This window comes from Sebastes umbrosus, chromosome 16, assembly GCF_015220745.1.
Source record: "Sebastes umbrosus isolate fSebUmb1 chromosome 16, fSebUmb1.pri, whole genome shotgun sequence".
Lineage (NCBI taxonomy): Eukaryota > Metazoa > Chordata > Actinopteri > Perciformes > Sebastidae > Sebastes > Sebastes umbrosus.
This window is the reverse complement of record NC_051284.1, coordinates 16,379,942-16,406,045: the sequence shown is the minus strand read 5'-3', so window position 1 is coordinate 16,406,045 and position 26,104 is coordinate 16,379,942. Positions and strand designations below refer to the sequence as shown.

General features: G+C 42.7%; 2 protein-coding genes across 4 annotated transcripts; one reads left to right on the top strand and one right to left on the bottom strand.

Moving 5' to 3' along the window:
- Positions 1 to 1,598: 1,598 nt before the first annotated feature.
- On the bottom strand, positions 1,599 to 7,385 carry LOC119474535 (transmembrane protein 151B). 2 transcript variants are annotated; one of them, XR_005203578.1, is made up of 3 exons: positions 6,604 to 7,385; positions 2,179 to 4,326; positions 1,599 to 2,123 (listed from the first exon to the last, which is right to left on the bottom strand). XR_005203578.1 is itself a non-coding variant. In XM_037746589.1 (2 exons), the coding sequence occupies exons 1-2, from the start codon at positions 6,715 to 6,717 to the stop codon at positions 2,701 to 2,703; spliced, it is 1,740 nt and encodes a 579-aa protein (XP_037602517.1). In that variant the 5' UTR covers positions 6,718 to 7,385; the 3' UTR covers positions 1,599 to 2,700. The 2 variants fall into 2 exon arrangements, 1 of the variants encoding a protein (XP_037602517.1); XM_037746589.1 differs by having other exon boundaries at positions 1,599 to 4,326.
- A 27-nt stretch (positions 7,386 to 7,412) lies between these two features.
- Positions 7,413 to 25,749, top strand: rpap1 (RNA polymerase II associated protein 1). 2 transcript variants are annotated; one of them, XR_005203577.1, is made up of 28 exons: positions 7,413 to 7,516; positions 8,779 to 8,980; positions 9,674 to 9,822; positions 10,066 to 10,158; positions 10,412 to 10,580; positions 10,699 to 10,851; positions 11,213 to 11,446; positions 12,598 to 12,713; positions 12,821 to 12,919; positions 13,733 to 13,834; positions 13,917 to 14,084; positions 14,274 to 14,453; positions 15,639 to 15,773; positions 15,886 to 16,056; positions 16,371 to 16,528; positions 17,821 to 17,991; positions 18,082 to 18,277; positions 19,381 to 19,490; positions 19,645 to 19,840; positions 20,733 to 20,879; positions 21,087 to 21,229; positions 21,310 to 21,742; positions 21,937 to 22,055; positions 22,148 to 22,379; positions 22,586 to 22,762; positions 23,313 to 23,369; positions 24,928 to 25,205; positions 25,289 to 25,749. XR_005203577.1 is itself a non-coding variant. In XM_037746588.1 (27 exons), the coding sequence occupies exons 2-27, from the start codon at positions 8,785 to 8,787 to the stop codon at positions 25,075 to 25,077; spliced, it is 4,254 nt and encodes a 1,417-aa protein (XP_037602516.1). In that variant the 5' UTR covers positions 7,413 to 7,516; positions 8,779 to 8,784; the 3' UTR covers positions 25,078 to 25,749. The 2 variants fall into 2 exon arrangements, 1 of the variants encoding a protein (XP_037602516.1); XM_037746588.1 differs by having other exon boundaries at positions 24,928 to 25,749.
- Positions 25,750 to 26,104: the final 355 nt, after the last annotated feature.

Below are 26,104 nucleotides of genomic sequence, written 5' to 3'. Positions count from 1 at the left end.
AATCTACTACATTTAAGAGGCAAATATTACTTTTTACCCCACTAACTTTAGTTTGTTACTTTTCAGATTCAGATTAATAAAACAAAATATACTCAACAAATAAATATATGATGTAGGCTATTATTATATAGATTAAGATAAGAAATTCACGAAGTATCAGTATATTAAGCAATTCAATTTAGCTCCACCTAATGAATCATTAATTATAATCCAGTAATATAATATACATTATTCTGAAATGGGAAACTCTGCATAATGAGTACTTTTGATTTTGGTACTTTACTTACAGTAAAAGTATTTCCACAGTGTTTTATTGCTGAACTCGGAGTACTTCTACCACCACTGAGTGACATTATGTGGTTGTTTGTCTGACAAAAATATAAATATTAAAAAATGACTCTTTAATAATCTCCAATGCTATAATACAAATATAACTAAATAAATATATTCCTTAGCAATTGTGGCATCTAGTGGTCAGCAGAAAGAAAGACTCCCCTAAAAACTACACCAGGGAGATATGACTACATTTATTTGAGAGCTGTAGTTACTTTGCATATTTAGATTTTCCATACAAATCACATGGTCATCTTATAAACATAATGCATTGTTATAGATTGAACTACTCAGTATTTTGACCAACAACAGCATTGCAATGTTGCTTACTCATTAATGCATCAGTAATAATAATCCAAAAAAGTAATGTATAATATTATTAATCTACAATTATTTTTGGTCTGATAATATTTCTGTACTTTTATTTAAGTTTAGGGGGGGGGCAACACTTACTTGTAATGGAGTATTTTTTAAGTATTGCTTTTACCTTTCCACCACTGATGACAAGCCATAAAGTTTAAAATTAAGGTTCGTGACCTGAAAAAAAGTTGCCATAAAGTTTAGAAAGGGGTTCGTGACCTGAAAAAATTTAGCCATTAAGTTTAAAATGAAGGTTTTAGGAAGGTTTTCCACTTTACGGTTGTCTACAAATGTCAATTAAGTGCATTTTTAAATCTTAAAGTTTGTTTTTTTAAATAATAATCCATCTACAGAGCCTTTAGAAAGGAACCGAATAAAAGTATGGCCTCTCCTGAAAAAACAAACAATATTATGATTGTGAATTAATCAAAATTTTGGCGGGTCCAAAATAAATGTTTTGTTTATCTCTGTGGAAGATATCTGACGTTTAGTTCCCACTTCTAACAAGGCTTGTGAGCCGATAGTAGAACAACGTTGGTATCACGTGGTATCTCTGTGTCGTCAATGTTGAAAAAAAACGGATAAATGAGATTGACGGTAAGTGCCTGGCAACGACTTGTTGTGAAGTGAACGCAAAGTAACGGGGGCGGGAGAACGAGACATCTAGTGGCTCAATGTTATTAATAGCTATCAGGTCCCAGAGTACCATGACAAACTGCTTTACCTATATGATCACAGAATAAGATGAATTTAAGTGAACAGTGCAAAAAATATCAAAAACATTGTATTAAGTTTATTCATAAGAAATGCCAGGTTATACTTAGAGTCTTTCCTCTCTTCTTCTGCTCTTTATTTACCTCCCGTATTTCACTCAGATGGCACTCCAGTTCAAACAACATGCTGAATTTAAACTTGCATAAATGCATGTTTATTTGTACCAACCACCGTCAGTCTAGTCACCACAATGGATTTGAAGTCAGGGAATGTCAGTGTCGTCATTCCAGTGTTTCTTTCCTTGTAGTTTTTCTTGAGGAACCATTGAGCTGTGAGTCTGAGAGTGTCTGTCACCTCAGATCAACATTGTTATCTCTCTTCTTCCTTTTCGTCTTCTATATCAACACACTCGAGGGACTACACATTTGTTTGTGCTTAAATAGAAATTTGCCACAGTGATCTGATTCATTGTGTGATTTAATCAACTAATTTGAGAGAATAAAACCCCACAATCCCATCCTGTTAGAAGACCTCCTTATACTATTTCTATGTGTATGTTCCACTTTGAAAGTATTCCCTTCAATCTGATATGGTACACGTGACAATACTGTTATGCAATAATAATCCTTCAGGACTACTTTTATTGCTTACATCTTGACATTCAGTTCATGTTCCCACTCAGCATCCGTAAACGTTTTGTGGTGTTTCATAAAATTCTTTGGGAAAACAAAACAAAACAGCTTTGGTTTGAGTATTAATCAATTAAAAGACAATACCTTTTGATAATAACATGCAACTTTTCTTCTTTCTTGCGTTATTATTACCTTTTAAGTGGCACAAACCTCACACGTATAATAATACATACAAGGTCAATGTAAGAACCAGTGAAGTTTTGCTCCCTTGAAAAATACGAGTGATGAGAACAGTAGGATGCTGAGGGTTTTCATGTCTCAGTGGCTTGTATGCACCATTTAATTAGATTTGACAGTTATTATTGTCATTATACACACTGTTGCTGCCACAACAAGGATATATGACAATGCAGAGGTGATGCATTTAGACACACACTACATACGGCTGTTTTCATAGAGACACTTTAACTGTAATTCTATGTGCAATTCAATCATTCTTTGACCTTTAGGCGACTGTTAAAAAATAGAAGTTTCTTTTACTTCACTTCTCAAAAAGCTCCATAAATCTTCATTAATGTCATTGGAGCAGACGGTGACCAACACCATCCATCATTACCGATTTGAATCCATCTTGACTCATCAATAGGCGTCTTTATGTCCTTCACAGATCCGTCTCTACACAGGACGACCCTCTCCGTATGTAATATCGCCTCACTTCCCTCCCGTCCTCGCTGCCGCAGCCCTCGGCCCGATGCACAATGAGAACTGGGAAGAACCGGGCGTCCCTGTAAGTCGGCGGGCTGTCGCTGAGCGCCAGCTGGCTGGAGTCGGACCGGCAGCACTGCTCGTCAACGCAGCAGGGGTCAGTCAGGTTGCTGCTGCGGCTCCTCCACAGCGCCACGGTGCGGTGGGAGCCGTACATGCGGCAGAGAGAGAAGCGAGACGTGCTCGAGGAGAGGTGCGAGTGGAGCAGTGCACCCCGGCAGGAGAAGATGGAGGAGCAGCTGGAGCTGGTGGTGGTCCTCCTCCTGCCTCCTCCTCCATCACCTCGTCCGCTGGGCTCCCTGCATTGCTCGCAGTCCTCCTGGCTTTGCAGAGCGCCGTAACTCTGGGCGGTCTGGCTGCTGTCCAGAAGGAAGCAGTTTGAGGATGAGGTGCATTCGGTGTCTTGTAACGAGTTTGAGTCTGCAGTGCTCATGTTTATCAGCATGGCCTCGGAGTAGCTAGGAATCACCTGGTGGTTACAGCGTATGTGCCACTCCATCTCAGTGCTGTCCAGTGTGTCTACTCTTGGGATAGAACAACCGGGATTATTCCCCAAAGGCCTGTCTTCATCTAGAGGAGAGGGGCTGTACTCTAACCCAAATAGTTTCTCTATGCGGTAGTGCACATAAGCAGTGCGATACTCTATCAGCACTCTCAGAGGCCAGGACAACATCAGCAGAGCTGCCAGCCAGAAGGCAACCTGGGAGGTGTACCAAGGCATTCTATCTGGGTCTACATAGGCGATCAGGTTTTCTCTGAAGTCCACATTCTTCAGCTGCATCCCCTCCCTGGCCTCCATGTAATCATCCAAACCCTCGATTTCAGAGAAGAACCTGGCTCTCTGGTTGAGGTAATCGTTTTCTGGACCCGCCTCTGTGAAGCTGAAGCATTTGGTGAAGCGCAGGCGAGTCGCCGGATGTCCCTCCAAGCCTCTGAGGTCACGCGACACATCTTTCATCCCACAGTGGCCGTAGTCAAACTCACCCTCAGCCACATGGGTGTTCACTCTCTCATGGTACACCTGCGTGGTGGTGTAGGCATCCCCGTTGCGGTATCGAGTGACTTGCCGAGTCCGTCGGACAAAGTGGTAGCTTATGGCCTTCCACCATATGCAAGGCTGGGCCTGTCTCATCCGCAGCACACGCTCGTAGACGCTGTCCACGTCCGCTTTGCTCTGCAGCTCGCTCCTGGCTCTGCAGTGCCAGCACTCCGCCATGTATAAGGCGTAGAGCATGAGCAGGAAGGCCAGAGGGATGTAGATGTAGCCGTCGGAGCAGGGGCTGTCGTGGTAGATCATCGAGTGTCCGCCGACGGTCATCCCGGAGGCTCCCCGCAGGGAGGAGGTGAAGGAGGCTGTGAAGGAGGAGGTGAGGGCGGAGTTGAAGCTGATTTTGGTGACCCGGGTCAGTTGACACCAGGCCACCACGCCCAGGCAGCTGTACATGAGCAGAGAGAGCACAAGGCAGCGCCATTGGGACTCCCGGCAGACACAAGCACCCAGGGACTGCTTCACCGGACTCTGCTGCAGAGAGAGAGAGAGAGAGAGTGATGAGGAAAAGGCACTTAGAGCAATGAGGCCCTGATGAAACCTGGCGGTGACAAAATGCAAATGAACATGGCTGCATTACAGACTGCCAAGGTTTTCCGTACCTAAGCACAAAGTAAATCAAACTAAAGAAAGCTCAGAATAATTCAATTAAACCACCAAGTGTCCCTGTCTGGAAGGCTGTGAGTCAAAGCAGCTGACATAAATAAATATTAACTGAGGTGTTTTCACGAATCTATCTCTGAAATTAATTGAATTTTTATTGCATGAGGGCAAATGTACTAGCTGGTAAAGATGTTACATTAAAGCTGCAGTGCGTATAAATGGAGCAAATATGATAAAAAAAAGTTATTTCAATCTGAAAAAAAATCATGTGCCTCTGTGTCCTCAGGTGTCCTCCGGTGTCCTCCGGTGCTCCTAACGGCATCTGCAAGATTTCACAGACAGGAGGAAAACAACCAATCAGACCCGGGCTGCAGTCTGCCGTCTCCGAGCAGCTGTCAATCACTCGCAAACTCCGATCACACGGTCAAACTAGGCAGCGCTGATCAAATATGAATCAATCCGGCATGGCTGCCGGGTCACAAACTTTCTCATTTTGCAGCTAAACAGTACACTATAAGATGTTTCTGAAAACATTTGAGGAGAGAAATAGGCACTACAGTAACAGAATATTGATTAATATTTGATCAGCGCTGCCTAGTTTGGCTCCAGCTCAGCTCTGATTGGTTGTTTTCCTCCTGTCTGTGAAATCTTGCAGATACCATTAGGAGCACTCGAGGACACCGGAGGACACCTGAGGACACAGAGGCACATGATTTTTTTCAGACTACTTGTCTCATGCACTACTGTCAGGATATAGTGACCATTTTATAAAAATAACTTTTCTTAATCATATTGACTCCATTTCTACCCACTGCAGCTTTGACTGTAATGCCGTATTTTTAAATTGTGTTAAATTGCGATTTAAAATAAAAATAAAAACACCTCTGCTCTACACTTATCTGCTGAGTATTGGGTGGTTAGCTCAGGGCAGACAAGCAGAAACAGAAAGTGCTCACGTTTGCAATACTGACCACAAGTCGAATTGTCCCATCCAGCAAAGACACAATGGCCTAAAGCTATTTCATCCGTAACACTAACAGTAAAAGAAGCTAGAGCGTAAACCCAGAGATCAAACCAGGACTGCAACATTTAATGTGTGCATCTGTAAGGAGGATAGTTTGGGAGTTTCATGCATTCATAATTAATTTGATCCCATCGTGTCAGTCACATTTATCACAATGACTTTATGGCACTCTCCAATATTTTTGGTTCTTGTGGTGCCCATGAGATCCTGTGTTCTTGTAGAGACTACCTCTGGTGTTTTATGGAGTGAAACGATTTATGCTGACAACCAGCCCATCCATTACTGCGCTGACACAGGGGTGGGGATGTCACTTTGCTGGTTCCACCTCAGTTATTTATGGAGCAACAGGGATTCAGTTCTTGTGCACCAGAGAGGATGGACTTTCCTGTAGTCCAGACCTCCTGACGGCAGACATTACAGACTATATACGCACAGATGCAAAAAATCAATTCTTCTGCATACAATGTCCAGTCAATTTAAGGTTATATCAAACAAACATAACTAAATAAATCTGTTTGCTGAAGATAAATAGGACATTTTTGAAAAAAAAGACATGTAATTAAATTGACTGTACAGTATAAAACAGGACTTTGCAGTTACATGGACAACAGATCTGAGGTAAGACCACTTGTGCTCTCTTACTATCTGTGCATGGTTGGCTGCACTCAACCAATCCCCTAGATGGAATCATAGTAATTACTCCATGACAGTGGAGCAAACACAGACACATGCACAGTACATTTGATCAACACTTTTTTGGCTTTGCAAAAATAATTTTTTGCTGGCTTATAGCAACTCTCTTTTGGAATAAAATGCATAAATTTTTTGATAGTGAGTTTCACATCAATGGATTCTACTGCCACTATGTGAAAGAGACTATTTCAGCAAGCAGAGAGGCTGTTTGGCTGCAGGGTTGCACAGTGAGAGAGGATGTCAATATAGGATTTATTTTTTCCAGTGAGCACAGAAATGCATAATGCATGTGTTTTAAATCTAATTTTTTTTTTTTAAAGAAAAATATATAAAAATAGGCACTTAAGAGTGGGGTTATTTCTATTGCACAACAAGAATGTTCATGTTTTTAACCTGAAAACCTAATGAATGACTGGCATGGGTTCACCTACCTCCTCCAGGACATCACTCTCAGCCGGTGAGTCCTCTTCCTCCTCCTCCTCCTCCTCCTCTCCCTCATCAGCATCATTGGGAGCCGCCGCAGAGTCCAGATCGGTGGAGAGCATGCTGCACTTTTCGCATGTCAGAGAGAGAGAGATTATAAACTCTCGCTCCCTTTTTATTCACTTGCTCTTTTTATTCTGTGCTCCCCCTCTCTGGGCCCCCTTCAGTCCCAGCACAGCGTCTGGTCCGGAGCCAGCAGGCTGCTGCTGCTGCTGAGGCTGCTGCTGCACGGAGGAGGAGACGGGGGATAGGGGATCCCGCGGTGGTCCCGCCTGTCTTGACGGAGGGGGGCGGGGTGCAGGGATTTCACCGCAGCAGAGGCAGCAGAGGTTGACCATGATGCAGTAAAGCGAGGGTTGTTGTCACTGGTCAGTTAATAAAATCATGCATAATTAAAAAAAACACCACTGTGCAATATTCATCCAGATGCAGATGCAGATCCAGATCCAGATGCAGATGCATATGGAGATGCCGATGCAGATGCAGGTGCAGATGCAGATGCAGATGCAGACGGAGCTGCAGATGCAGGTGTCCGCTGTCTTGGAGGAACAATAACACGAGATGTAGCTTAGATAATGTGGTAAAACCCGACGACATAAACAAGCAAAGATGCGTTAAAATAGTCGCCAACAACTCAGATATATTGTGCATGCATTCAAAGCCTCTAAATTATAATAATATTGAGGAGAAATACGAAGATGTAGAGGGGAAAAAAAATCGCTACGCCTTCCTTTCTTGTTTACTCTGTGACGGGCTTTTATTTTGAAGGTGGGCGTTTGGTGTCACATTAAAAACCTTCCGTGTTGGTCTACAGAGAGAGTTGTGTGTATCACAGAGCCAGCAGCACTCAACTGACTGAAGGTTAGCTATAACACAAACTGTGAACTGTTTTAAAGACAACAAAGACAGCCACAGTGTGGGCGATACTGTCAGGTATTGTGAGTTTATTTTATTTTAATTTTAGCCTCAGTAGAGAGTGAGGTTTGATGTTTAAAGCTAACGTTTAGCTAATGTCAGTTAGCTTAACTGTAGCTGTGTTACATTCATCCCTCCGGTGTGTCAGATATAAACTAAACTAAACGTTAGCTGGCTTTAGATTCATTTATTAGGCTAAGTAGTTAAAGTGTTGTCGCTTTGTGTCTTTTCTTACACTCCCAGATAACATTAGTTAGCTTTAAGGTTAGCCATGTTTTCCAAAGTTCAGTTAAGGTTACTCAAAAGCAGCTGAAACTGACAACAGGTGTTGTGTTCAGTACTGCTTCCTGTCGATATGTGTATCCCCTCCTACCTACCTAAACCTACCTTATCCCCTAACCCTAACTACCCAGGGGTCTGCAACCTGCGGCTCTGGAGCCACATGAGGCTCTTTAGCTCCTCTACAGTGGCTCCATGTGGATTTATTAAAATGGAAATGAATCACTGTTTTTTTGTTTATATTTTAATTTTAGTTTATCAATGTTGTAGGTCTATGGTACGATGGAGTATTAGAGCCACATTGAGGAAAACAATATAAATCTGAGATTTCGAGAATAAAGTCCTAATATAACGAGAAAAAAGTCACAAGTTCATGAGAAAACAAGTTGTAATATTACGAAAATAAAGTCACAAGTTTATGAAAATAAAGTCATAATATTATGAAAATAAAGTCACAAGTTTATGAGAAAAGAAGTCGTAGTATTATGAGAACAAAGTTAATATTATAAAATAGTAATTTTATGAGTTATTTTCCTTTTTTCTTGTAAAGTTATGATTTTATTCTCGTAATATTTTTTTCTTTCTTGTAAAGTTATGATTTTATTCTCGTAATATTAATACTTTTTTCTTGTAAAATTATAACTTCATATGGAAATCTCAGATGTTTTTCCCTCAATGTGGCCCTAATACTCCGTAGTACATTTGCACTTTGGCCCTCACTGCATTACACTTATATACTATATACTTAGACTATAAACTGTGTTACCTTCATCACAATGCTCAAATGTTTTGCGGCTCCAAACAGATTTGTTGTTGTTTTTTTTTTTACCTAAAATGGCTCTTTTGATAGTAAAGGTTGCTGACCCCTGGTATAGGTTAATTAGAAATTAGACATAACAGTATTTAGTATAATCTTTTGTTTCCTTCAGAGAGGGATGTTGCGGCGTCCCAAGCCAACTGATTCTGAGGCAGACCTCCTAAGAGAACAGGAGAAGTTTCTGACATCCGGCGCCCCGTCTGCTGCCAATGTGGTCCGCAGACCTGACAAGAGGAGAGGCGAGGCTGGGGGAGAAGGAGGGGAAGATAACGGGGAGGATGAAGGGAGACACAAGGATGTTGTCACCATAGAAGGTAAGAGATGTGTCTGATAAGATAAGATAAGATAAGATAAGATAAGATAAGATAAGATATACTTTTGTTGTCCCAGTGGGGAAATTTTTCCTGGACTACGTCCAACTGCAGTTACATAATGCAGGAAATTTAAAGGCATAATGACAGAGGAAAAAGATGAGGCCATTGGGAATATCAACATTTTCCTGAGACACATTATAAAATTATGAAGAAACGACTAAAATTACAATATATTAACTTATTATGTGCCGAAAAATGAACTTCCATGGCCTCCGCCATTTCTGACAACGTCAACAAGCACGTCACAACCCGTGAACTCGGAGCGTTCAGAAACTTCCCACTTACGAGGTCGTGAATACCACAAGAGGGGGGCGTTCGTATGGACTCATCTCGTAAACACGGTAAACACGACCCCATTTGAAGGCACCAATTTTCACTTGTCAGATCTACCCCAACATCCCAGGCAGAACAACAATAATCCCATGAACCCATAAAACAAACTAAACAATCTTGTGTCATTTAAACACCTTAACTGATAATGTATTAAACTGAAACATTGGACGGAAATTAATAATTAAGCAGACATTAAAACACTTAATTTTGGGGAACAGGGCCCAGTGAAAAGGGAGAAAGGCAACCTTTTCATAGTAAGGTTATTTAATACCTAATGTTTAATTTGTATGTTTCCTCTAGATCTTCCTGACCAACTCCCGTCTCTGACGCCAGCCCCTCCTAAGAAGTCTCGCTTTAAAGCCAGTCGTGTCACTTTCGAGGATGAGGATGCTGGGGAGAAGCTGGACAGGCACGACACTCACGTCACTGCTGTTCTCTCCAGGATCGTTGTAAGTACCTGTTGTAAAAGAATGCAAAGTGCGAATCAGTGACTGTCAGCTAAATGAAGTAGCTTATTTTCCCTGTTGGACCTCTCCAAGTATACATGCATCCAGCGTGTCACTTACATTTTGTTCAGCAGATTTTCTCAGTTATCCAAGTTTGCTGGTATCATGTTTAGCTTGACCTAATTCACAGTTTTTTTTAATTTATTATTTCACCAATGGATCTGTAACATTATTCTTTGTTTTAAGGAGAGAGATACCAGCTCTACTCCAATATCTCTACCAGCATTTACAGGCTTGGCTTTTCCTAAAGTGATGCACCGCTCAGAAACCAGCAGTCAGGTAAAAAGGCATTAATGCCCATTCTTCATAAATTATGTTGATTTTTAGAGTCTTAAGATGTATAAACCTTTAAATTATAAAAAATGACAACAAACCTGACCATTTACAATTAATACAAATAGCTTCTCTATATGTACAGAATTACATATTACTTAAAACATACTTTAAAAGATTTATTATTCAAGCTTTTTGTCCCATACTCGCACATGGTAATGTCACTTGATTTTTAAAGTTTATTCATCCTTACGACCAGGCGCCACTGTCTTCAGCTGGTGGAAAGAAGAGTATCTTTGCACGTCAGATTGCAGCTCAGAGACTAAAGGAGGGAAAGACACCTTTACATTGTGCACCTGAACACCGAGAGCAGAACCTGCCTCCTGAGACCAGCATGGATACAGATCAGCTTGGTGCTGCAGATGATCGTAAGTAGATGTATTTCATATGTCAGCGGATATGTTGGACTCGGTCTGTGTTAAAACAACTTTCTTCACAGAACCCCCTCTTCACATTATCTTTGTCACCTCTCTCCTCTCCACTCAGTCTCAGGTTCCAGTCTGCTGTCTGGTCAGGGGCTTGGGGGCCCAGGTAGCTCAGCAGAGACCATGAGGATCCACAGGGAGAACCAGGCTAAGGTCCAGGCCATGTCTCAGTCTGAGATACTACAGGAGCAGAAGAAACTCTTATCTCAGCTCGGTAGGTAGTAGGGGTGGGGAAAAAAATCGATTCACCTATGTATCGTGATTTCTTTTTTTTTATTGATTTTTAATGCCAGAATTGATATATTTGCTTCATTTGAGTCTACAAGGAGGTAGAAGGAAGTTACCGCTTTTATTGTTGTATATATCGAATCAGCACCAAAGTATTGTGATGGTATCGAATCAGGAGATAGGTGTATTGTCCCAGCCCTATTAGGCAATGACGTTGTCCACATGATTGTTAATTAGTATAATATATGTTGAGATGAAGACGTGATGTGTGTTGAGTTTGTATCCTAACTAGTATAGTACATTTTGTTGGTACCACTGCGTATAACACGATTATTTCTGCTTCCCAGATCCTAGACTGGTGGACTTTGTTAGATCTCGCAAAGCCCAGAGCCTCCCGTCCTCTGCCTCCGCATCCAAACAACCCCGGGGCAAAAGCAGCAAGGACCATTCTCCTCTTGAAAATATGAGCAGAGTGTCAGACTCCTCCGGTGCTGCTGTGCTGCTTCAGAAACCCCAAGAAGTAGAGATGGAAGGAGAGGAGGAGGAAGAACTGCAACCATCACCACCACCTGCTGTGACGGGTATAATGGATTTAAAATCACGTCTACCTTGTCAGTTGTTCCTGGTCTCTGCTGCTGCTGGAGATATAAATAAACCAACAGCATTACAGTTATGTGGATGACTAAGTTATATAATATTTCACATCACTTCGTGCCTCCTCAGACCTGTTTGTGTGTGGTATTGTTTTTTTTTTACTTAAGTCAAGGATCTGAATATTTCTTTCACCACTGTTAAATTGCAACCTTCTTTCTGAGGCTGTCAAATTATTCAGTTAGTGCTATATTTTGAGGGAGGAGCCCTAAATGTGCCACTGTCAAGAAGACCATCACATCTGCCAGCTTTCTCTGCCTCCATCTCCCTCCTGATGTATCTCACTCACCTCATGTTCTCCCCTTTCTCCCAAGCATCCATTCTGTAATTGTATAGCTAATGTGCGATGCTTCTGCTGCATGGCTAAAATCCCGACTATAACGCTGATCATTGACTTCACTTTGTGTGATTAGCAGAAAGGCCCGACTGAGCCAGATGAAGCCACTCTCTGCAATTAAGTTACTGCAGATCATTCAAGGAATCCTCCCAGTTCTGATGACAGTGTTGCTAATGGATCCAATGAAGGCAGAACTTGCACATCATTTTATACCATCATCTATTTTCCAAAAAAATGCTATGAAGAGAGCTGGTTTCGTCATTCTTTCATTCTGGCCAAAGATGATTTATTAGACGAGCAGAAGACAACACGCACACCACTTGCTTTTTCTCCTTTGTGGTGCAGGGAATCAATTCCCTCAAAGATCCAATTCCAAAGAAAACAATTCCCGCACACACTCACCACGTCTGCATTGATTTATTTAAAAAGAGTTTCAGTCACAAGGACCATTCTCAATACATTTGTGTCAAAGAGATTGACTTTTTTTCTTTGCAAAGATGATTCATTGCCTCCTCTGCCTTCCTGTTTAGAGAAAACAACTTGTTTTGGATTGAGAATAAATAGCCAGGCTCATCCCCTTACAAAGAATCTGTAATGATAGCCGTGGGCAGTAGAGGGTAGTGAGTGCTGTGTGGCGCACATGTTGGTGTTGTCACTTTTATCTGTACTGGCTACAACAGATGGCATTTGTACCAATTATTACAAGCAATCATACAGCCCTTCTCTACGTGTGTGTGAATTCAGAGGAAGACCTGCTGCTGAAGCCTCAGAAGGACTGGGTCCACATGGATAAGCTGGAGCCAGAGAAGCTGGAGTGGATGAGAGACCTGCCTGCACCCAGAAGGAAAGGAACCAAGAAGGTAAGGAGATATTTCTTACAATACCAGTAAGATGCTGTTTTCATTCATTTCAAATCAAATCTTTTCTGCATTGAGCCAACACATTCTGTGGTTCTGTGTCCTGATAGGCCATGCAGGCTCGGTTTGACTTTGCAGGGACCTTGATTCCACCCACTGAGGATCTGCCCACCCATTTAGGCCTGCACCACCACGGAGAGGAGCCTGAGGTCAGTAGGCAATAAGTCAAACAACTAAAATAAATGTCTTTTATTAAAGGTGCTTATTGATAACATTGATGACATTCAGCCACTAGATGTCGCACTCTCCCTCCCCCGTTCCATCGCATTTACTTCACAACAAGCGGCTGCCAGTTTGTTGTACAACCTGCATATTTTATGGTCGAGTGGAGTGAGAGCTTCGAGGCAGCGACCGGTGCTGTGGTATTCAAACTCCAAATCACTACTCGAGAGCTTCGTTTTTAATTTTGTTTTTATTTCTTATATATAAGCATGTAATAATAATGTATAAATCCCAAAATAAATCATGAAATAAGGAATAATCCCACAGCATTATTCCTTATTCACCGAAGCTTCGAAGCCCAAAAAATGGTATTCGGGACAGCCCTAACGTAATCTGAGGATATCTAGTTCTAGGTAACGTTTAGCTTGTCATCTAAGCAGTGGTGTAGTGCAGGGTATACGCAGGTATACAGCGTATACTAGTCGGCCACCCACTTCTAAATCTACGCTGATGCACATCTTCAAACAATGCACGCGTTATATATTGTTTGAGGGAACTATAAGGTAACTGGACACAACCATTACTAATGCTAATGTAGCTCCTCTGGGATTGAAACTGTTATTTTTCTCATGTATATATATGTATATATTTCTCATATATTTGTCATGCCACTTTTTATGTGACTTGTAAAAAAGTGAAGCATCTTCGTGAGATTAATCTCAAAGTTAGCTCTTTAGACGGGGCTCCAGATCTTTTTCTCTGTAATGGTTTTATTCTTGACATTGAGGATTTCTCCGCAGCGGGCAGGTTACTCCCTGCAGGAACTCTTCCTGCTGTCTCGGAGTCAGCTCAACCAGCAGAGGAGTCTGGCCCTCGGCACTCTCGCCAACATCCTCTCAAAGGTAAGCAAACAAAAAACACACAGTGTCGCTGCTGAGGCACACATCTGTAGTCACTCATGTGGCTGCAATTCTTACCCTGTAGGCACGTGCCGGGGAGTACCTGTCAGTTCTGAAAGGCAGCGTGGTGACTACTCTGCTGGACGCCGGCCTGCTCTTCCTGCTCCGATTTGCGTTGGACGACGGTGTGGAGGGAGTGTTGTCTGCAGCTGTGCATGCACTTAAAGCACTCCTTGTGTGTGCAGAGGATGAAGTAAGACAACTTGAAGCACTACAGCATGTCATTAAAACCTTAAGGCTTTTTCATGTGATCCTTTCAGTTTGATTAGGAAGTTCAAAAACCTGATTTGTAGAAGAGATAATAAACATTGGTTGTCCGTTACATTATCCAAATCCAACATCTAGTCCCTCTTGATCATATCTAAATTGTTTTCCCTCTCAGGAGTGTTTGGACTGCACCTTCTCCTGGTTTCGCGGCCTGGCCTCCTTCCCTTTGCAACCGTCTGCTCACGAGGAGGAGGAAGAGGAGGACGAAGGGCTGCCTGAATGTATGAAGTTGACCGCTAAGGAGAAGGAAGAGAGGAAGACCGATCACGATGTGGCCAGACAGGATGTTGCCATGGTAAACATGTTTACGTTTTACTGGTTTTCCGTGGCTTTTTCCAGATTTATAATGTACTAGTGCCTGTTGAAAACGTGCCTGTTCAAAATGTGCGTGTTCAGAATGGGACGATTGCTTTACACCTCGTGTTGCTGCTTGCAGCTTTCTCAAGAACCGTTCATCCTAACAACTTCTCATTCGACACACTGCACTTCCTCGAGTCCTGAGCAATACACTTGCCATTACATAGTTGCATATACGCCTCATTTGGGTGCAAAAGTTCACACGAACATCAACGGAGACCGAGTTTACTCATCATGTCGTTCTACGGTGTAACATTTAAAGGAATAGTTCTCCCACAAAATGACCATTTGTATATCAATTACTAAATGAATTGAAGAAAACAAACACATGCATTTTTGCCCAAATCTTACTATTTAAAACACTTCCTCCACTACCGTTTCACACCAGGGCCAGACTTCCTGCATGAGCAGTGCTAGACGTTTACCTCGCTGAACTACTACGTGTCTCACGCGTGTGGTGACCACACTCGCAGCGTCTCTGCTGCAGCGCTGCTGCTGCTGCTGCCAGCTCTTTCTTTCTACATAGTTTGCCTTTCATAGTGGCCATTTCATTTAATTATAAAAGTCATTTATATTTGTTTTAGACAGAAAAAGGCTAAGAAGCGTGTCCTCTTTTGTAAATAATAGTAATAATCCACGCTTGATGGGTTTTATTTTGAAACGGAAGCATGAAGTGTTGATTTAAAAAAAAAAAATCTTTACTTTTTTCATGTCTGTGACTTATTCTACAGATGTTTAGACATTGAAACTGTAGTAATGTAGCTGGTAATATGTCCATATACTCTCAAAAGATCACCTTCACTGTCTGTTGTTGCTGTGAACCGCGCGAGACATCGAATCTCTAGAAGAGAGCCGCGCTACTCACGTCGGCAGTGTGGCTGCTGTAACCTGTTAACATGGACGCCAAAATAAAAAACAAAAGGTTCCGCAGCCGCCACGCGTTGCTGACGTTCACTGTGTGGCCTGGCCGTCATACAGGGACTTGCAGCGCGCATTTGCAAGCATGAGACGGTAGTGGAGGAAGTGTTTTAAATAGTACGATTTTAGCGAAGATGCATACTGTATGTTGTAGATGAAGGTTGAATGATTATTGTTGTCTCTGTGGTTCCTGTCCGTGTTTCAGGGTCTGTTAAAGATGAAACTGCTCCCCAGGCTGCGTTACATCCTCGAGGTGCTCCGACCTTCTCCTCAAGTCGTCCAGCACGTCCTACAGATCCTGACTCGTATCGCTAGGCACTCCTCCTCATCTGCCACCCAGGTAGCAACAACAACAGTCTCTGAATCTGTCTGCCATGCTTGTAGTATAATTAATTATTATTACCTATATTCTTCTTCGTGCCAAATTCAGTCAAATTGCATTTCACTCTCAGGTGCTTGACTGTCCTCGCTTGATGGAGACGGTGTTGTCAGAGTTCCTTCCCTCTTCCTGGACGGCGCCATGTTCTCCCCTCCGTCAGTCTGTTTATGGAGTCCCACTGGCCAGCGCCATGAAGCTGCTGAGAGTATTGGCTACCTCTGGCAGACATGCTTGTGCCAGACTGGTAAGTGCCGCTGCCACAGTGTTTAATTGCTTGATGATATATTAGAATAACTGTATGTTTCAGAGAAGTCGTAACTAGCTGGATGAACTGTGTCTAAACTGATGCAGCCTAGCATACTGTATATGAAAGTAGTAAGTCATTTGAGGTGCATTGGTCTGAAATCCAACCTTTGGGATTGCTTCTAGTAATGACTGTCTGTAAAATACTTGTATTGTATTTATAACCTCTGCTCACGATACCATATAATAATATTCCAGTTTTTAATCTGAATTATTCCATTATTCCCAGCATACCTTTTTCTCTCCTCTTCCCAGTTGAACTCTCTCGGAGTGAGGGAGCGTCTGCCTTGTCTGCTCAGTGCTGAGCCCAGTGAGCTGCTGCTGGAACCGACCGAGGCCCTCAGGATCACCACTGAGGCCTACAGGCTGTGGGCTGTGGCAGCCGGCTACGGACAGGCCTGCAAACTATACATGTAAGTTAAAACATTCGAGCTGGCCACCGGGGGCAGAAGGATTCCTCCTCAGGAGTTTTAAGTAGTTAAACCGTCTGTGGACGTGGCAGTCGCCGGCGATTTCAAAAGAACTCATTCATACTTTTAATAATAATATCTCTGTAATGAATGTTAATAGCGACATACTCTAAAAACTGTCCTGCAGCGCACCAATCCTACGTTACAACAAGCCATCACTTGTTCCTGTAATCCATCCAGAGGTTTAGTAATCCATCAAGGAAACACTGTGGTATTTTTTGGATACTTTCCAAAAATAATAAAAGCGATATTTCGATGTTTATGTACTTATCTATCTAATGCCGACTATACAAACAACTCTTTAACATTACTGTTTTGGTGAATGAGATTTCTGGCAGACATGTTGGCTCTCTCCTCTCCAATCACAAGATGATATTAGGTGGTGACCCGTGCTCAAAGCACTGCACAAATGATGGCTTTATTATTATTTGGAAAAGGCCATATCACAGTGTATACAAAACTTTACAGATATGTGTACCTAACACCCTTTACCCGTTTTTATATACAGTATGCATATGCATGAAAAGAGGCATGCGCACGCTGCAGTACTTGTGGGTCATAACTCAGTCCTCTGGCGAACGGAGGTCCTCAAATCCTCACTCTCTAAAGTATGTGACCGTGTATACCCTTCCACAAGTACAGATTTAAGATGTCTACACACATATGCACATCAATATTCATCTGCACACCCTCACGTATAGAGCCTACATGCCCATGCATACTTCTCCGTCAAACTGTCAGCAGTTACATTTAACTAATCTTACATATGCCTATCCCACAGTCTATTAAAGAGTGTGGGATAGCCGATTTACAAACGTGATGGGTGATCTTTGCTGTGTCCCGAGCATTTAGAAATCTACTGCAACACGACCTTCAGAAAGTAAATAGATATATTCTTTTGACTTCTTGGTCTTATACTTTTTTATAATATCATGTGATATCACTGCAGCATACATATTCAAATAGCCCATGCTGTGCTGAAAGAAACAATATCAATTACTTGCCTGTGCCTTACAGTACTAAATTTATACACGTTTATATATTAAGAGTCGAGGCCCCAGCAGTAGTTAAAAATGGCTCAGTCCCCAGAGGATTAAATGCAGAGCCTGATAAGAGACAGTGAATCTGTATAGTATAGTTTAATTACACTACTTATTGACACGTCTAATCCTCTCCTCTGCTCTTCTCTCACCGTACTCCTCTTTCTTCTCTATACTGTCATTATGTTCCCACAGAGACCTGTATCCAGGCTTAGCGAAGGCATTACAGTCGGTTCACAGAGTCCTGGACCCGTCGGATCCTCTGTTGCCTCTGCAGCTCCAGCGGGTCCTCGCTCTGCTTTCTCTGCTCACACAAGTCACTCACACTGCTGGCTGCCACCAGGAGCTACAGGCTGGCATGGTCAGGTACAGATGAGGATTAAAGTGAAATCATCACACAACACACTTGAATCCTTTTTTTTTATCTACATGTTACCATATCTGTTTTTACTACAGCTCTCAGGGAGAAGAGTGCCCTCCTCCTCCTCCAGTGTCTTGGGGTCATGTCACAGGGTTGCAGGCATCCTTGTTGGGACATTTAAAGGGCTTTGTGAAGAGCCTTGATAATCCAGTTCAGAAGGAGAGCAGCCTGACTGTGATACCAGCTTACCTGGCCTACCTAGAAGCTTACTACCACCAGCTCTCCAGACAGGTACTGCTTGCTGCTTTGTTAGGACATATCAAGTTTTTATAACAAATGCATTGTTAGCTTTCAAGTAGATCGACAGGACAGTGGAATCACAAGTATAAAATACCTGAGGTAATCAATCCACATGAACATGGTTGAACTGTCGGTGCTTTACCAAGCCATGAATCCACATAATAAATGAACCCCTTACCATTCAGAGAGGTAGAGGTGGGGGACAGGGGATGTCCAGGGGTAGATAAAATGTCAGCAGATCATGTCACATAGAAGTGGTGTACATCGTCTGAAAAATGGGAACCTGAAGATTAATTTGAGATGCAGCTCAGCGCTGTGTGTCAAATTGTGCTCGTCTTAAATCCGAAATAAAAAAAAAAAATATTAGAATAAATTGTGAAAGTATATAAAGGCTTAGGACATTATGATAGAAGTATATGATAGTCATCACCACGCTCCATTATGTCTCATAAGTTGTTGCACCAATTTTTGGGTTGATACTATTTATTGCACAGATTTGGTGCCAAATTTAACCATTTTTTACCACTTGAGAATTGATTTAAATGATCAATAATCCCTCCAAAATACCACATTAAGACATCAAGATGTTCAGGAACACCATAGAAAAAGCCATGCTGTGATTTGGTTTCAAAACATTTGGACATTTGGAGATTTCTGCAAGAATAGCATTTTTCAGCGACTGGATGGCGAGCACTTCTGAAAACTGCTCAGAAACCCCCTTATTGTCAATCTACATAGGTCAGAGTTCAAGGGACCCCTGTGAAAATGGCCATGCCAGGTTTTCCTCGCCAAAATTTAGCGTAACTCTGGAGCGCTATTTAGCCTCCTGCGCAACAAGCTAGCTTGGTTGGATTTCTTGGGTTTTCTAGTTTAATGATACCAGTACCTTTACTCTAGCTCCCAAACTGAGCCTCATAAACTATAAAAGACACAACAGTGGCCAGGCCCGCCGACGGGACGTCAGATTTTGAAGAGGTTAAACTAAAATGGTCATTTGCTCAGTCTACATGTCAACAAAATGTAACATAGGACAGTAACTGTAAAATGCAAAACTGTTGAACTAAAATGACTATAACAGTGACTCTCTTCGTCAGAGCTGTTTCAAGCCAGTAGAGACTCTTCAAGAACTGGAGCTGCTGACGTCTGAGGTTCTCCTCCCCCTGCTGTCCCACCCTGTTGTTCAAGGCCTGATGAAGAACCTAAAGTATGTCTAATTTACTGTGAAACCAGTGTGGTCATTGTAGTTCTTATTGTCAGTTGCCTTTGTTTTGTCTTTTAGTTCTTGACCTTTATCAATTGCACTTTGATTTGTTGACAGCTTTTTCTATTATTATTATTATTTTTTATTTTTACACCAGGTCTTCCTCAGTAGTCTGCAATGTCCAGTCCAGTCATCTGGGCCCAGAGACCACTCCCAGCCTCCCTGGTTTGGCCTGCCCAGGATGGAGGGAACGCCCGGGGCTAGTTGTTCCCAGCTCCCCCTTCCCTCTTCTCACATGCCTAGGGCTCCTCCTGGAAACGATCACAGGCATCCACAAAGGCCTCAGCTGCAAGGTAAAGTTCAAATACTTGAGGCAGTATTTTTTTTTTGTATCATGTAAGGACAGGGACAGACAATAATAAGCCGAGGAATACAGAGTCTGCAGATTTTTTCATTAGATTGTATCACTGCTGAGCAGAGGTGTGGACTCGAGTCACAAATTTGATGACTTTAGACTCGACTTGACAAAATAAAATAAGCCTTTTGACTTAAAAAGTTATTTGAAAGGTATGTGCACGAAGACGATCAATCAATTTAGGGTTTTTTACTTCTTGAGGGATCCTTTATTGAATTGTTGTTTTGGGACGAGGATTTACTCGTGGGGGAAAAAACTGAACTGAACAAACTGAATTTCTTCAGTCTTTTGTTGTTGCTGAATTCCTGAAAAGTGGTGTTTTATTTGTTGAACTCTGGACTCTTTATTTATCCATCCATCCATGGTGAATATTATTCGGATTGGCATTTGATTATCTTACATTTAAATCCCCAGATCCACTTTGTTAATCAATCCATCCAATCAAGTTGCAGGAGAAAACCATGAAGAATTAATGTTACATTACTGAGCGCCAGTTACTCTGTCGTTAAAATGGTTTTACATTTGGTGAAGAGCACATTATGACTTATTTAGGACTCGAAACTCAAAGTTTAGGACTCAGAAATTGCCTGTCTTGACTTTGGACTTGAGTGCAAAGACTTGAGACTTACTTGTGACTTGCAAAACAATGACTCGGTTCCACCTCTGCTACTAAGCACACCTTCAGCCTGAGATGAGGAACTAATCAGTAAAATCCTCCAGTGTAGTCTGGCTAAACACTGAGCCAGGAACACAACAAAATATATTTTGCTGCCATCTTGTGGTGACATTCACACAATCCCACCTATTCCCTCCTCTTTCCCCCTCTCTAGTTCACTGGTCTCCTCCTGTCAGAGCCTGTGATTGGTTACCTGCGAAGTTGCAGTCAGGCTACACCCACCCTGTCTCACACCAGAGCCTGGCTTCTCCGTCATGAACACCACCTCCTCTATCTGCTGCTCCGGCTAGCACACAGACTGGTAGGCTCCAACTTCGACCTCCATAAACAACATTGTGTTGACCTGAAACATGCAGTTTATGCTTTGTGTCAGTCTGCAACATTATCTTCTGTTCCCAACTAGCTATTTGTTCAGGTTGTGGTAGTCTCTGTTACAAACCAAATCCACCTCTCATTAATAATGCCTAATCCCAATTTTCTCCTAACCAACCATTTTGTTGCTTCTCAGGTTCCCATTGAGCCAGAAGTAGCCAAGCATGCCTCACTGTACCACCAGGTGGCGCTGGTTCTGCTGCCATGGTTATTACCAGGCAGTGAATACCTGGGACATGAACTGCTGTCCACCATCATCTTCAGCAAGGACTTTATATCGTAAGATTACATTTACTTCACTAAGTTTACTTTGGGATTGACAGTGTTACTCAGTTTTTGTTTATTTGTGTGCTTTCCAGAGAGGGCCACAGCGGAGGACCTGAGGCCGTCGAGCTGGGAGAGCTGAAACTCCAAGAGCAAACACAACACCACACGTCTCCCTCTCTGCAGACCGTCGGCGCTCTCCTGAGAGAAGCCTGCGTCCAGCTGCCATCCATACGAGGCTGCTTCCTCACTCACCTGGCCCACCTGGAGTCGTCCGTACTGACGTCACGAGACGCTCTCCTCGGCCGCAACCCCTATATCAGCTCCCATCTCCTCCCTGAGCTCACCGGTCCCACCGTGCCATCCGATTGGCCTTTCCTCCCGCTCGTCAGCCTGTATGAGCGGACAGGGGTGTCGGACGGTGGAGGTTTAGAGGTGGAAGACCTCCCACAGGGGGCGCTGCAGGCGGTGACCCACTGTCTGCAGTGGCTGCTGCTGCTGGAGGTCTGGAGGGAGGAAGCACTAAAGGTACAGACACAAGTCAAGTCAGGTCAATTTTAGTTTTATTTAGCAGACTTATTGAGAACTGTTGCCCTAGTAACAAGCCGTTGTTATGATACGTACATGAAATAAAGCAGCATTTGCCGCATAATATGACATCATATTTCCATCTATCTATTTGTTATTGTAACTAACCTCCAGACTATTTTGTCATGTTGCAGGTGATCCCTCCTGTCGCCAAGCTCGCCCGCCTGTCCTGCGTGTTCCTGTGTTCCAGTGACTTGTTCCTGGAGAGACCTGTTCAGAAACTGACCTGGGGTCTGTTCAGACTGCTGACCAGGTCTGATGATGTTTGATATCCTTGTTCTTGCATTACAAAAGCTCAATTGAGCCCAGAGACCACAAGTTAAACCGAATCTCTTCCTTTTCCAGGCGATCCAGGCTGGACTCTTTGGACCTGAACGTCCCCCCTCCGGGTCTAGCCTCCTTCCAGGACTTGTACTCCGCTCTTTTGTCCCAGTACGAAGCTGTGTCCTTTGGAGACCGGCTGTTTGGCTGCTGGGTCCTCTTACCCCTGCAGAGGAGGTACAGCACCACCATGAGGCTGGCTGTGTTTGGAGAACATGTGGGAATGCTGAGGTCACTGGGAGTCACGCTGGAACAGGTAATCATGAGGATGTTACTGCTTTTTGTTCTCATTAGTTACCTTTTCATGTGTTCAGGCAAAAACTGTTTTTTATGCACTGGTCAATTTTTAAGTTTTTTTAATTTTACAAATGTTGTCTGACTCTTTTATAACCCAGATATTCTATGATCATAATCACACATGAGTTGGATCAATTTATTATCTCTGTGTCTCTTCATTTGAAGCTCTCCATCCCTATCGAGCGGTTCACCTCCCCCCCTGAAGACTCCCTCCCTCTCCTCCATCTCTACTTCCGCTCTCTGGTGACGGGGACCCTGAAGCCCCGCTGGTGTCCGCTCTTATATGTGGTTACCTTGTCTCACGTCAACTCCTTCATCTTCTCTCAGGACGCTGCAGCACAGGTACGGCACTGTATTGCATCCGAGCCACTCTTGATGAAGTCTTCCTGATTATCTGTTCATGTTAAGATTGTGCCTTTTTTATATCAGCCACAGTGAATAGTGCAAACTGCCACATATGTAGTCATTTAATCCAGAAGTTGCTGCACTGAAGGTTGGATTTGTGAAAAGAGGTTTTAAAGGGATTTTATGCACCAAATATGAGCTCATTGGACGTAAAATCTACGTCTGCAAAACTCATATGTTATTGATTAACTGTCAAAGGAGCAGCCTCTGAGTTGGTCTCACAAATTGGCTCCTTCATGTTCCTAAATATTGATTTAATTCATGTTGTTTAACTTTTATTTAACTGTGAGGTTTGGGGGGGGGTAAACGCCCTAAAATAAGAAACACATTCAGCGACTTATTTACTCCGTTATTTTACAGCAGTGCATCTGAAACCTCTCATGCATGCAAGTTTAGAGTTTATTAAGTAAACACTGAGACGTAAAGTGCGTCAGTGCAGTACATTAATGAGGCTTTTTTGATCTTTAATCCTTTGTCCTTTCTCCAGGAGGTCGAAGCAGCTCGACACAGCATGCTGAGGAAAATATACTACCTGACTGAAAAGGTAATTCTCTACTTTTTGCAATTAACTACTTTTTCTCCTTTGTTCTCTCTCTGATCTTCATACGCTGTGAGATGTGTTTATTGATTGTACCCTCTCTTCCCCTCGCCTCTCACGTAACTTTCTGATGGTGTTTTTTCCACAATCTCTCCGCATTCCTCTGGCAAACCAGTCTCTTTCTTTTTTTTTTTTTTTTTAAAGTTATTTTTTTGGGGGCATTTTCCATTTTTTATTGACAGGACAGTGGATAGAGTCTTGAAAGGGGGGAGAGAGAGAGTGGATGCGGAAAGGGCCACAGGCCGGATTCGAACCCGGGCCGCCGCGGTCAGGACTGAGCCTTAATACATGGACGCCCGCTCTACCAACTGAGCTAACCCAGGCGCCCAAACCAGTCTCTTTCTTATCTTGATCACCACCGTCCAAGTCACGGTTCTGCTGCTGGAAGAGTTTTCTTTCCATCTTGTGTTTTTTTCATTTTTTTTTTTTTTAAATCTTCCACATTTTTCTATTTTTCTATCAGGTTGGTTAATTATGTATGTGGTGATCCTCTCATCTTTATTTTTTTTATTTCATTATTTTTACATCCAAGAGTCTGTCTTCTTTTGGTATTTCAGTTTCTCCTAGTTGTTGTCTTAGTTCACGCTTTTCTGTCATTTCATTTGCAACATACACCCGGACCAACTGATGGTGCAACTGCAACTTAAAGTCCTGCAGTGATACCATGTGTGGTTCTTTACCTGTAAGCTTTGTTTACAACAGTGGTTCCCAACATTTTTATGCCGGCAACAGCCGTGGCCGGAGGCATTATGTTTTCGGGTTGTTTGACCATACGTCGTACGTCTGTTAGTCCTATTCTCTTGAATGCGATATCTCAGGAACGCCTTGAAGGAATGTCTTCAAATTTGGCACAAACGTCCACTTGGACTCTAGGATGAATTTGGTGGCCAAAGTTGAAGGTCACTGTGAGCTCACACAGGGTTTCCGCCAGAAAAGCTGTTGGACTTGGCAGCCGAGTGAGCTCGGAGGAGCGGCTTATCACTGAAATGAGAATAGCTACTTCCCCTTAAAAAGGCAGCGTGAGCCTTTTCACTAACTTTGGGGCTTAACCTCCTTCACTTTAATCAGCAGGTGGCAAGCAAGACACTAACTTGCTCTCTATTTCTACTGCACACTCACAAATGTTAAGCACACAACCTACGGGAGTTATTCCTTAAAGGAGTTTGCTACTTGTATAACACATTTTAGTTAAAAAAAAAACATATTACAAATACATAATTACCAGCGGGGAGTCAACTTAGGCCCAGCGGGATATCCACTTGGACTCAAGGATGATTTCATTTTGGTGGACAAACGTCACCGTGACCTCACAAAACAGGTTTTTTGGCCACAACTCAAGAATTCGTATGCTAATTTTGACAATTTCACACAAATGCTTAATAGGATAAAATGATGTTGAGTTGTGAGTTGAGCTATTCCTCAATCTTTCCACATACATCCTGACAACCACCACCTCTGCTGCCCTTCTCACCTCCTTCTCTCTCTCTCTTTGTCTCATTTCCAGGTGTTGAGGAACCACTTGCTGCTCTTCCGTCTGCCACAACAGCACTCAGAGTTTGGCTTCGACATGTACGAGCAGTTGCCTCCCATTAGGGCGAAACGTTTGGAGAGCATCCTGAGACTGCAGGACGGCAGCGATGACAAAGGAGACTGAAGGCAGCAGGGAGAGGAAAAATAAAAAAAAGTAGTGAGCCAAAAACAGAAGATCCAGAGGAGGGACAGTATGGGACAGAGAGCAAATCGAAGGAGAGACTAGAACACAAGAAGAAGATGCTGAGGAAGGTAGGACACAAAGTGAGACGTTCATTTCAATTACTGAAAGTTTCTCATCAAGATCGGCCAACATGTGGCTCCTTTTCTTAAAGGAAACCCAACCTGAGGTAGATTTGGCCAGCCTTCAATGCAAATCATTATTAGCACTTATTTGATTCTGCTTCGAGCATAGTGAAGGTAAAGTTTTCAATCTAAGACAATATTTTACTGGCTGTCAGTGGAAATGATTGTGACGGTTTGATATTCTAAGGTTACTTGAACCTGTCTGAAATGAAACACCACCAGTCAAGTCAAGTCAGGTTAAACACAAATACTCAAAATGAAGTACAGATGCAGCCGGGTGCCGGTCCCACAAACCTTTCCTTGAAGCATACGGGAGAGATTGACTGTTTATCCTTAACTGACACCAGCACTTTGCCAGAGTTGGTGCGCGTCTGATGAGCTTGAAAAAACAGACCAGGACGACTTTTTGGTATCTCAGAGTAAAGACTTCTTTACAAGTGCCTGTAATTGTCTTTTTTTGTGAATAAAACACGATTTCAAGTTTGTGTAACTTAATGTTTCTATTCTTTAATCACAATGAAGGGCAATTATAGCCCATAAAATATAACTGCCTTGGGCCTGTTTTTTTATTGACGACCTCACCACAGATTTAAACCCGCACAGTTTGACGAAAATAGCGCCACAAACATATCGTCTTCAGTGGGTTCAAACAAATTAAAATGGGGTTAAACACATCAAGTCCCACATCCAGACTGTGTCTCTTGGGACCATCGAGATGAGCATTGTTCCCTCTCACTGTCACTGATCAATCACACTCACACTGAAGTACCTCACACAAACACCCTGTTTGATTTCCATTGAAGCTTCTCTAACTGTTGCCAGTGTTTAAATCAGATTTGGAAAAT

Excerpts from the sequence above, each read along its gene's own strand:
- LOC119474535 (XM_037746589.1), bottom strand. The coding sequence starts at position 6,717 with ATGCTCTCCACCGATCTGGACTCTGCGGCGGCTCCCAATGATGCTGAT. Across the intron at positions 4,327-6,603 it reads AGAGTGATGTCCTGGAGGAG|CAGAGTCCGGTGAAGCAGTC; the intron begins GTAGGTGAACCC and ends CTCTCTCTGCAG.
- rpap1 (XM_037746588.1), top strand. The coding sequence starts at position 8,785 with ATGTTGCGGCGTCCCAAGCCAACTGATTCTGAGGCAGACCTCCTAAGA. Across the intron at positions 11,447-12,597 it reads ACCACCACCTGCTGTGACGG|AGGAAGACCTGCTGCTGAAG; the intron begins GTATAATGGATT and ends GTGTGAATTCAG. Across the intron at positions 21,230-21,309 it reads TTCAGCAAGGACTTTATATC|AGAGGGCCACAGCGGAGGAC; the intron begins GTAAGATTACAT and ends TGTGCTTTCCAG.